The sequence below is a fragment of the Cupressus sempervirens genome, chromosome 4 (genome assembly GCF_028749045.1).
Source record: "Cupressus sempervirens isolate cs-2001-9-10 chromosome 4, ASM2874904v1, whole genome shotgun sequence".
In the NCBI taxonomy this organism is placed as follows: Eukaryota; Viridiplantae; Streptophyta; class Pinopsida; order Cupressales; family Cupressaceae; genus Cupressus; species Cupressus sempervirens.
In genome coordinates this window covers 541,934,240-541,945,837 of record NC_143121.1, presented here as the reverse complement: position 1 = coordinate 541,945,837, position 11,598 = coordinate 541,934,240, and the positions used below count along the sequence as shown (strand labels likewise).

Genomic DNA, 11,598 nt, shown 5'->3' with positions numbered 1-11,598 from the left:
AGTTTAACAATTTTTCTAAAAACTAATAAGAAAAATTACTATCAACCTCACCTTGATACAAAAGGTGGGTATATATTAAATGATTTTCTAAAAATTAATAATAAAAATTACTATCAACCTCACCTCACCTTGATACAAAAGGTGGGTATATATTAAATAATCCTCAATTAATTTAGGGAAGGGTTATTTCCCTTTTATAAGTGTGAGGTAACTGGAATCATCTTTTTCCCCGAAAAACTAACAGTGCAAAAGCAGCTCCTTTGATTAGCGGGCGTCCATGCTCTGTCATAATTTCGGAGAGCTCAATCAAACACTTTCAGCATTGCAGAATTAGTACTACCTACTTATATCAATGAAATTTTTGTGATTTCGTACGGTACGCACTGTATGCAGCGATCAAAATGTACTTTTATTAATTAATTAAAATTTTATATATGAATGTACATTCATATTGAAAAATATACACAAATTGGTTATACAGTTGCCAAAACCATTTCGTATCATGATAGATCCCACCTTTGCATGATGCGCATTCATCCATATGTCATAAATGGAAATGGAGGAAACCAGCGAAACCCATCGTGAATTTTGGAGGCGTGGACGGTCAGATTTCTCTAAGTTTTGGAGCGAATAAATTTGGACCGTCGACATGTAGGATGCATAAGATGAAATTTGAAGTTCTTAAGAAAGGTTCCAAATTCAGCAGTTTGCGCACATTCCTCGTTCCTCTTTATTTAACCCGGAATAGCAGGAGGTGGCGTGTTTTAGCTTTGGTTTTCTAAAGACGGTGAAAAGTGTTTGGATTGTTTTGTTGAGAAAAACCATGGCTCTTCTTTAGTGGTGAGCGGTCTGCCAAGCATTTTCCCCTCTTTCCGCTGCTTTTTTCCCTAAACCAGTTTTAGGAAAAGCCATGCATGGTTTTGATTCTTGAGGAACTCGGCATTTACTTGTTCTGCAAGAAGCGGCTTGTGCCTTTTCTGTGTTATCTGGAAAAAGTGTTGGGTGGTTTTGTTTTGAGGGTAGGGAAAGATAGAAGATGGATATGGGTGATGAAACACCACCAAAGGAAGACAGCATACAGGCATTCATAGGGGAAATTCTTGAGCCAATGCTCAACAAAGTTCCGCGCTTTGAACAGCCTTCTCCCGAGAACCACGAGGAAGTTGCTAAGCAGGTTTTATTACTTACTTTTTGTGCGTAGCACTGTTTTTTCTTGTGTTTTTTTTTTTTTCAAAAATTTGAAATTATCATACATTTCATGGTGAAGTTTTTAGAGGATTACATCATTTGTGTCTTTTCTGAGGGATGCTTGAAGCCCGCAGAGGTGGTTTAAGCTTAAATTTTGAATTTATGCTTGATGACAATTTAATGCGGGTAATTCTTTTGTTTTAAGTTTTCCTGCCCGTCAATTGTACACATGGGTATGCACCTGACGCATGGGTTGGGGTAACCTTCTATAGAATGATTGACAGCAAATGAAAAGGTTTCTAGTACATCCCCTGGTCTGCATGATTTTCATAATGATTGAATGAAAATGAAATGATTTAGCTAACTCCATGAAACCAGAGGTGTATGGGACCATATATCTCACAGCTGTCTCAACCATCAAAGATTCTGAATAAAGACATTGTTGCTTTGTCATGAATTGTCGATATGGGTTGTGTAACTTTGCATGTTTGACATTCCTTCCTTCGACACTTATGAACTGTATGTGGTGCCACAAATAGTGGTGGACGCGCATTGTCCCTTCCTTCGACACTTATTGGGTAGATTTATCCGTGGACGGTTTAATATCTGTTGTAGTGTAATGCTGCTGAAAACTTTTCTGTGCTAATCTGCCTTGAAACTTTTGCAAGTGGATTATGATTAACTCAAGAAAAAAATGATTTATTGGATTGTGAACAGTTTACACAAAACGGTGAGTGTTTTTTTTTGCTAGGTTTATTATTAGAAATGTTTCCCATGGTAAATAATCTTGTTAAATTGGGATTTTTCCTTGATGTTTTTTCCTACTGCATTTAAGGTGTTGTTAGCATTGTGTTTTCTCTGTTAAGAAATGAAATACCTTCAGTTACAAGGTACGGGATCACATTGTTTCAGCTATAGTAGCATTAATCAGGATCAAGATTGACTTGGCAAGTTAAAAGTATAACCGTAATTCAATTACTCGAAATTAAACTGGAAATTAAAAAATTGCTGGGAAACCAATAAAAATATTGAAAACAACAGTTTTTTTGTTATTTCAAGCCAATTAGAGTGAAAAAAATGTTCCTTTTCCACTCAGCCCATCCCCAAAAAACTCTTACTCTTGATTTTTAAAATCAGAGCTGGGGGCCTCTTTTGTGTTCACCGTACTGATATAAGAAACGGTTGAGGGGTGTAGCCCCCGCCACCTAGATCAAAATTGAGGCTGATGCCACAAAGACATTCATGGCCCAAGGAAATTTTTTTACAGTTTGATGCTTTTTTAAATTTCCGAACCCTTCAACCATCCAGGCACAATCTTTGATGAAGTATGGTTTCTTCATGATTTTTGCTACTGTGACGTGTCAACTGAAATTGCTAAAAACTGAATTAAATTGTATTAATAATGCACAAATAAATAGTTTCATAAACGCTGAAAACAGCATTAACTGAAAAACAAGTTGTCTAAATAAAGACATCTAAAATAAACTAGACTAGGAAAACTCAAAATAAGCCTAAATGACCATTAATTAAGGTTCTAGAAGAATAAGCTAAATTTAGCAAGAACCTAAGATACTAAAAAAAATAAAATGCCCTCCCTTAATGGTCATTCTTTCAACTACCCTGGAGAAGATTGTACATGTCTTGTGGTCATAAACCCTTCAAAACAGCTATTGAGACCCTTCCTGGATCTGTAGAATGTCAATGACCTAGAGTAGCCACAAAAATAGAGAAGACTGTCCCCTTCTTCAGAATGGTCTGCAAAAAGAGACAAGAGCTTGCCACCGACTCTGCCACTCAGATGAGTATGCCCCTAACCCTCCCAAAATATCCTCAAAATAACCTTTGACTAGAAATCATCACAAAACGTCCAATGTGGTGTTGGATAACTCAGCTCCTCTTCCTTGTAGACAAAGACACATCAAGAACAATTGTTGCGAATTTGAGAAAATTTTCAAATCCTCCAAATTGTTGTAGATGAGCAAGATGCCCAAAATAGACGACAAATACCATGATTTGAAGCTAACAAAGCATCATTTTTGGACCAGCGATAAAAACCCTAAATCAGGAACTCCTAAAAAAATCCCATACAAAATTTGTAGATTAGAGAAGCTAGAAATGCTTTTTGAGGAGAAAAATCGGTCAAAACCAAACATGATTTTTGCAGTGAAAAATCAATCAAAACTAAACAAACTTAGATTATAGAATACATAACAGATAATTTTGAGGAAAAATTGTTAAAACTCTCCCATACGAGAATCATACTCCGATTGGCTCTCGCTTTAAAACCACAAAATTGTTAAAAACTGAATTAAATTGTATTAATAATACACAATTAAATAGAGATTTACAAATGCTAAAAATAACATTAACTGAAAAACAAGTTGTCTAAATAAAGACAATTTCTAAAATAGACCAAACTATGAACTCCAAATAAGCCTAAATGACCATTACTCAAGGTTCTAGAAATGAGCTAAAGATTTACAAATGCTAAAAATAACATTAACTGAAAAACAAGTTGTCTAAATAAAGACAATTTCTAAAAAAAGACCAAATTAAGAACTCCAAATAAGCCTAAATGACCATTACTTAAGGTTCTAGGAATGAGCTAAATTTAACAAAAATAATCTAATATTCACCACCCTAAGAGTCTGAACTTCAAAAGCAAAGGAATATGGATAGCAGTAGAATTGGAACAAATTTACAAACAAATAATATATTGTTTCTTCTCTTATTCCACTCAATATTCAATACTTATTTATAGGGTTTTAAGTCCTCAATTATAGGAAACTCCCTAAACAAGTTATGTAAATATAATGAGCTATTTGAACAACTCATCATAACAACCAATTACTTTGACTCCTAGAATAGCTACACGAGTTGTTACTAGTACACACTTTAGTTCTATTATAACAAATACTTATTTTATGCATCCTATGATGCAATATTCATAACACCCCTATCACATCATTCTCCAAATGTGTATAGTGGACCACACTTGATGATCACATTTAGTAGTTCATCATATGAATAGGGATTAGTACTTGATAGATGGGAGTGGAACTAATTGCACTATTACAAAACACTTCTACTCATAGAACCAAGTATACAGACTAACACATCTATTCAAGGTCTTACATCAAATTTGGATAGGGACAAGCATGTCAATTGAAGATACATTTGCTTCCAACAATAGTGATTGGGGACAAACACATCTAATAGCAACCACCATCTTGTGAATGCGGAGAAGCATATCCATTCACAAACTACCAAGAAATGTGATTGGGGACATACACATCCAACCCATAATATAAATAGCTTGAACACCAAGCACTCGTTGCTGTGTATGCAATGGCCAATGTAGATCATTGCCACTTTCATCATAAATGATATGGGACAACGTAATCTCCCCAAGTAGGACCTAATGCAATTTGCTCTAAATAACCCAATTAGGGTTGAATTTAGAATGTTCCCTCTGAAATTATATAAGTTTCCCTTGCTTCTTAATGCTATATTTTATCATGAATCCATTATTTTTGAATGACCAGGACTGATTTCATTATAGATTCTGAAATTTTGTCCCAAACGAGAGTTTTGATAGATATTCACCAATCTGAAAATGAAGGGCTGTGTGATATATCAATGAAGCAATATTCGGTCGATGCTAATATTCCATACTGTATATAAAATGTAAATTGGTGTAGGATCATAGATATATTTTATATGCTATTGCTGTTTCAGAGTGATTTCCCCTTGCTCATGCGAATATTCAGATGTAAAAGATAAGGCTTTGATCTGCCAGGAATGCTTGCCAATGATGGATGAATTATCACTAAGAATGCCCTTTATCAAGCTTCAATTATGACCAATAATATTGATCAAGCTTCAACAATCACCAAGAATGTCCTTGATCAAGCTTTGAGACTCACCAAGAATGTCTTTGATCAAGTTTCGACACTCACCAAGAATGTCTTTGATCAAACCTCAACACTCACCAAGAATGTTTTAATCATGCTTCGACGCTCACCAAGAATGTCTTTGATCAAGTTTTGGCACTCACCTAGGATGTCCTTGATCAAGTCCTTTCAACATTCACCAAGAATATCCCTTTTTGAGGATGTGTAAGATTTGCCTTGTAGTAGGGTATCCTTAGCAGTCCACCCTTAAATGTAACTTCTTTCCCTATTATGGTTCATATCTTAAATGTTTATTAACAATAATTCAAGATTACATTATAGAGTTAAAATATACCAATCAACTATTGATGCATCATTGACTAACACAAACTTTTTAGTTTGTTGTCACAGCTAGGGCTGAACCTCCTCAAATCTCCATTAGATTTCTATCTTCTTTCTCTTTTTGGATGTTGTTGAAATCCCCTTAATCATATTTTATTCTCCCATAAAGTGCACTTTCTATTTCTTTGTTGAATGTTGCTTCTATTCTATGGATTTGACTTCTTTTTCTGCACTTGTGCCCTAGTTCCATGGTTCTTTGAAACATATGCCTTTCTTCATTAACTCGTCTCTCCCTTGGCATTGATGCCTTGTATTCTATTGTTCGTTGCATAAATAACATTTTCTTCCCTTATATTACTCACACCTATGTGTGCCTTAGATGGAAGGTCCTTTGGCTTTTCCTTTAAGGAGTTGGACTCAACTTTTCTTGCATTTTGTATTGCTTCTTCCATTGTTTGAGGTACCGGGGGGTTCATTGTATTCTTGATGGAGTCTTTAAGCCCTAAGCCCTTTAATAAATAAACAGGCGAGTCTCTGCTGGAATAAGTCAGGAACCATGATGGAAAATTTTGATATTCACTGGCAAATTCCTTCACTTACCTATTTTGTTCAAGTTTTGTAAGTTCTTTGAAGTACCATTTAGGTTGTTGGTCAAATCTACTAATGATCTTTTAAGAAAACTCTTTGTAGGAGGTTATATTTTGGTTGCCTAAGGAGAGGAGCCCATAGTACCACCATTCATGTGCTATTCCTTCTAAATGGAGGATAGCAAATTGGAGCGCATCCTCTCCAATCATTAAGCAAGGGGTGAAATAAGTGTTCAACTTTTGGACCTAGGAATGAATTGTAATCTTTCTGATTTGTCAAAATCTTGAAGTGCACTGTATTCACTCTATGTCTGAGATTTGTGTTCCTTGCTTTTTGAGATTTAAAGTCTTTGTGCTTCACAAAATTCCATGAATGTTATGAGTTCTCTGATTTTTGACTCATGACTTGTAGAGGCTCTAGCATTGTTTGTAGCGCTATTTGTAGGCCGATCTATTCCTTCTTCCTCCCTCAGTATATCCTTGCTAGTTAGGAAAGGTGGTTTGGGTACCCTAGATGTTGACGACCCATTATTATTTCTTGAGTGGTTGGAACTAATGTCCCTCCCACTTGAGTAATTATTCATGAGGTTATTGATTGAGTTCCCCATGTTGTGTGAAGCTTGGAGGAGTGCTTGGTTTTATTTTTCTAATCTTTTGTTTTGATGCATAAGGTTTTGATTTGTTTGTTCCATAAGAGTTCTCATTTCATTGCTCATTTCATTCATGGTGGTTTTATTCCCTCTTCTTTGATAGGTTTGCATTAACTATCTTCATAGGATGACAAGATGCTTCGATACTAGTGTAATGTCCTCTACCCAGACCTAACTCAGTTAGTTCTAAATCTTCTAGTTAGGGTTGGATTTATAATGTTCTTGTGAAATTATTTAAGTTTCACTTGCTTCTTAATGCTTAATTATGTATGTAATGAATCCTTTAATTTTGAATTCCTCAAATGGATAGCTATATAGATATAGATTATACCAATGACTTGTAATGGAGTATGAAAATCAGTCAATGAGTTTGCCCAATTATTTTTATGATGACCAGGACTGATTTTATTATAGATTCTGAAATTTTGTTCCCAAACAAGAGTTCTGATCTATATTCACTGATCTGAAAATGAAGGGCTTTCTGATATATCAATGAACCAATATCCTCTTGATGCTAATATTAGATTTAAAATGTAAATTGGTGTAGGATCATGGATATGTTGTATATGCTATTGCTGTTTCAGAGTGATTTCTTCTTGCTCACGTGAGTATACAGATGTAAAAGATAAGGCTTTGATCTGCCAGGTATGTTTCCAATGATGAATGACTGATCACTAACTCTGATGGTCCCTTTGGAGAGTATTGATCCCTCTAAGCATCAAGGACTAGGATGAGAAGTGTCCTTTCATTGCAGCCTCTCTAATAACTTGTTATGGAACCCCTTTGTAATGATTAGTCAATCATACCTTTTTGTGGTTAATTGCCATTTCAGTCAAGTTGCATATGACCGATGGCCATTGCCTTATGATAATTGGTAATTACAATTAAGTTTCGACTTTCCTTATCCAAAAGTCTTCTATTATAGCTGCTAAGGAATAAGTTGTTAGCCAAGTCAGTATCTAACTTGTAAATAATTAATAGCCAATGGATGATACTTCCCATTTACTGTTTTGTTTGCATATGGATACTATCCTTGACTTATATAATTGTATGGTGTCAGAAGTTGTCTTGACAAGTATGACTCAGTGTACTTATTACTCTTCCTTATTTTATAATTGGTTTGCCTACTAAACAATGATTAACTTCTCCCAATTGCTGATCGATATTGCTTATACCAATTTTCATCTCACCGAGAAGATTTACCTTGTGCATCAGAAACTATGGTACTCTCATGGAAGAAGAGATGGCATAATCACAACATCTAATGACTGGTCTAATGGCAACAAATGCCCAAAGTAGAAGACTTGATCAATCCTTGATGACAACGACACATCCGTATTACAATTGTAGTGAGAGTATTTGGATTGATGCATGTTCTTGAGTAGAGATTGCCTTATGTTCGAGAGTTGCTGGCAAGAGATATAAATCCATGTATTGTTGATGATCTGTCTCTCATATTATGTAATAGACTATATTATAATATAGTTAACATGACATATACCTGATTATTATTATTTTATTATAAGTATTGTTTTTTTCTCAAAAATAGGATTAATTTTATTGAAATAGTAAAGACATTACATAAGGTGAGTACACTAGAAAGAACTGAGAAATTGCTATGATGGAGTCATTGCTAGACCAATCCATCCAAAGGAAACCTACCATCTAATTAGCCTTGCAGACTCATGTCCAAGGCTCTGCTACAGTCATTACAGAGAATTACACACAATTACAGAATTGCTATAATGCAACAGAGCCAAATGAAGAGTGTACATTGAAGCCTTAACACTTCAAAACACCAGAAGAAGAAAACACAAAGAAAGATTCTTGCCGGTAACTCATTTGTCAATGAAACCCCCAAAAAAACTGTCCATCATCTCTGCAGATTTGTCCAAAATGGTGAAGCTGGAACATGAGTACTAGTAACATTCTGAAAACAGCAGCTTCCTCGCATTAAGCAATCCAAAAAACTAGAACTAAACCCAAAGACAGCCATCCCTATCATTATGGTTCTGTCCAATAAAAGGCCCTTTACAGCCCTAACTGCTTAATCATGAAGGCAATGCAAAACACGAACCCAAAGCCAGTTTACATTGTTACTTGCCTTGTTTCCTGTACAAAAATTTCCGCTGGAGTTGTGAATGTAACCAAAGGAAATCATCAACAACCCGCCTCCATAGGGTAATCAACAAAAAGGGGTCAAAGAATCAGACCTTGGCCATACCTTGCTGTGAGAGCAATTATGCTAACAATCTCCAAAACAAGGCCTAATTCGCATGCTAGCAACAAAACATTAAAACTTAAAAAATTTAGAAAACAATGAAACTCACATCCATCCATCCACACACACCCCACACACCATTCCGACTTAAGGGTTGATCGGAAGCAATCATGCTTCATCTCAGGGCTGGCAGAATAAAGCCCTCAATGCGTTCTTGCAGCATGTCATTCAGTTTATCTTCAGACCAGCACTTAACTTCTTGGTTAACTTGGTTGGCCGCTGCTCGCTCTCTCATGCGTTCCTCAAGTTAGGCTTTGTCCTCTTTTGTCCAACCAATCTTGGCCTTCATATGTTAAATGTCTCAATCAATAATGTGCTACATAACTACAATTTTAGAATAGCTCAGCTACTTGGGATGTTGTGAAATCAACTGCAATCGGAAAGAAGTGGGCATATTTAGTCAACTTGTCCGCCACAACGTAAATACAATCCTTCGCCTACACTTGAGGAAGACCTGTAATGAAGTCCATAGAGAGTCCCGTTCACTTTTGTTCCGGTATAAGCAAGGGCTGCAGCAAACCAGCCAAAAAAGTATGCTCTGTCTTGTTTTGCTGGTAAGTCATGCATTCATGAACATGGCGTAAGACATCATCCTTGAGACCCTTCTAAGAGAATCTCTCCCATACTGCTCTATATGTCTTAACATAACCGGGGTGCCTTGCTGAGTATCATGGAGGGCATGCAAAATCTGTCCCTTTAACTGTGATTCAAGAACAAGGTAGACTCTAGTTTTGTAGTAGATGACATCATCAATCACCATGTATTTATTATCTTGTACGAAGCCATCCATGATCTCACAAGCATGCTGATTTTTGGAATACACAACTAAAAGTTGAGCCTTCCAATCTGCTGAAATCTCACTCAATGAACATAGAGCAGCAAGTGAAGGTTTCCTACAAAGTGCATCAACAACAATATTCTTCTTCCTCTTAATAATTCTATGATAAAATCATAGGCTTGAATCTTGCTTACCCACTTTTGCTGACGATCATTGAGCTCTTTTTGATCAAGGAAATATTTCAGACTATTGTGGTTATCTTACCACAAATTTGTTGCCAACAAGATACTATCTGAATTTGACTAATGCATGCATAATAGCCAACATTTCCTTATCATAAGTAGAATACAACCTCTCATTATCACGCAACTTCCTACTCTCATAGGCAATGGGATGTCTGTTCTGCATCAAAACAATTCCTTTACCCCCACCTGAAGCATCACACTCAAGTACAAAAGGCTGCGAGAAATCAAGGAGTGCTAAAATTGGATATGTGCTCACAACCTCCTTGAGTTTGTCAAAGACTCTTTGTGCCTGCTCTATCCATTTGAAGGCTCCCTTCTTCGTGAGATTTGTCAAGGGTGCTGCTAAATGATAGAGTCCCCTCACAAACCTCTAATAACATTCACATAAACCAAGGAAACCACGTAACTCAATAATGTTCCTGGGATAGGGCCAATCCCAAATTGCCTAGATTTTCTCCACATGCACCTTCACTCCATCAATACTGATCACATGGCCCAAATATAAAATCTCATTGAATCCAAACTCACATTTGGATAGCTTAGCAAATAGAGACTGACTCTCCATGATGCTAAGTACCTTTTCTAGGTGTCTGAGATGATCCTCCCAAGTATAACTATAAATCAAGATATCATCGGAAAACACTAGAACTGATTTCCTCAACTGCTTGTTGAAGATATGGTTCATATAGGATTGGAAAGTGGCCGGTGCATTTGTGAGACCAAAAGGCATCACCAAGAACTCATAATGCCCATAGTGACAACAAAATGCAGTCTTATGTATGTTCTCATCTCGCACATGTATTTGATGATAGCCTAAACGAAGATCAATCTTAGAGAAGTAGATAGCTCCATGAAGCTCATCCAACAACTCATCAATGTGTGGAATGGGATATCTATTTTTGATCATCTTCTTGTTCAAGGTCCTATAATCTATACACATTCGCAGAGTCTCATCCTTCTTCTTAACCAGTACCACAAAAGAAGCAAAAGGACTAGAGCTAGGGCGAATGAACCCTATGTCTAACAACTCATGAATGGTCTTCTCAATCTCATCCTTGTATGCTCTAGGATGACAATATGGAGTAGCTTCATCCTCCATCTCTATCCCATGCTCAAGTCCTCTATTAGGAGGTACACCCGGGGGTATATCACCATACCCAACCATGCCAATCCATCACTAACTGTATATCAACATGAAATGCCCTGCCATCTTGAGTTGTAGGTGTCTTGGACTTTGCATAACAATGTGTAGCCCAAGTCACGTCATCATGTTTAATGATAGTCTCCATCTTGCGAGAAGACACCCCCCTAGGTCCACCATCTGATGCTGCCCTCAAGATAGTCCTCTTTCCTCCAGAAAGGAACTTTAATTGCATATGACAGTGGTCAATAATGTACCGTCCAATACCCTGTAACCACTGCATGCCCAAAATCACATCATAATCCTCCAGAGGGAGTACATGGAAATCATCTATCAAGGTATAATCCCCCATCTGAATGCTAAGCTAAGAAATCCTCCTAGTACAACCCAATACTACGCCATCTGCAACTTTCACCCCAAAACCAACAAACACCTCATACTGCAAGCTATGCCTATCTTCTAATTTCCAATCAATAAAATTGTGCGTGGTGCC

The 11,598-nt window shown here is 36.6% G+C and overlaps 1 protein-coding gene across 4 annotated transcripts in view; it reads left to right on the top strand.

The window, feature by feature from the left end:
- The first annotated feature begins 766 nt into the window (after positions 1–766).
- The window catches only part of LOC149562330 (uncharacterized), a 163,846-nt gene continuing 153,014 nt past the window's right edge, over positions 767–11,598 (top strand). For all 4 annotated transcript variants that reach the window (XM_089825855.1, XM_089825853.1, XM_089825854.1 and 1 more), the window contains exon 1: positions 767–1,174. In XM_089825855.1, coding sequence (XP_089681981.1) covers positions 1,037–1,174 — 138 coding nt within the window. In that variant the 5' untranslated portion in view covers positions 767–1,036. The remainder of the gene's footprint in view (positions 1,175–11,598) is intronic.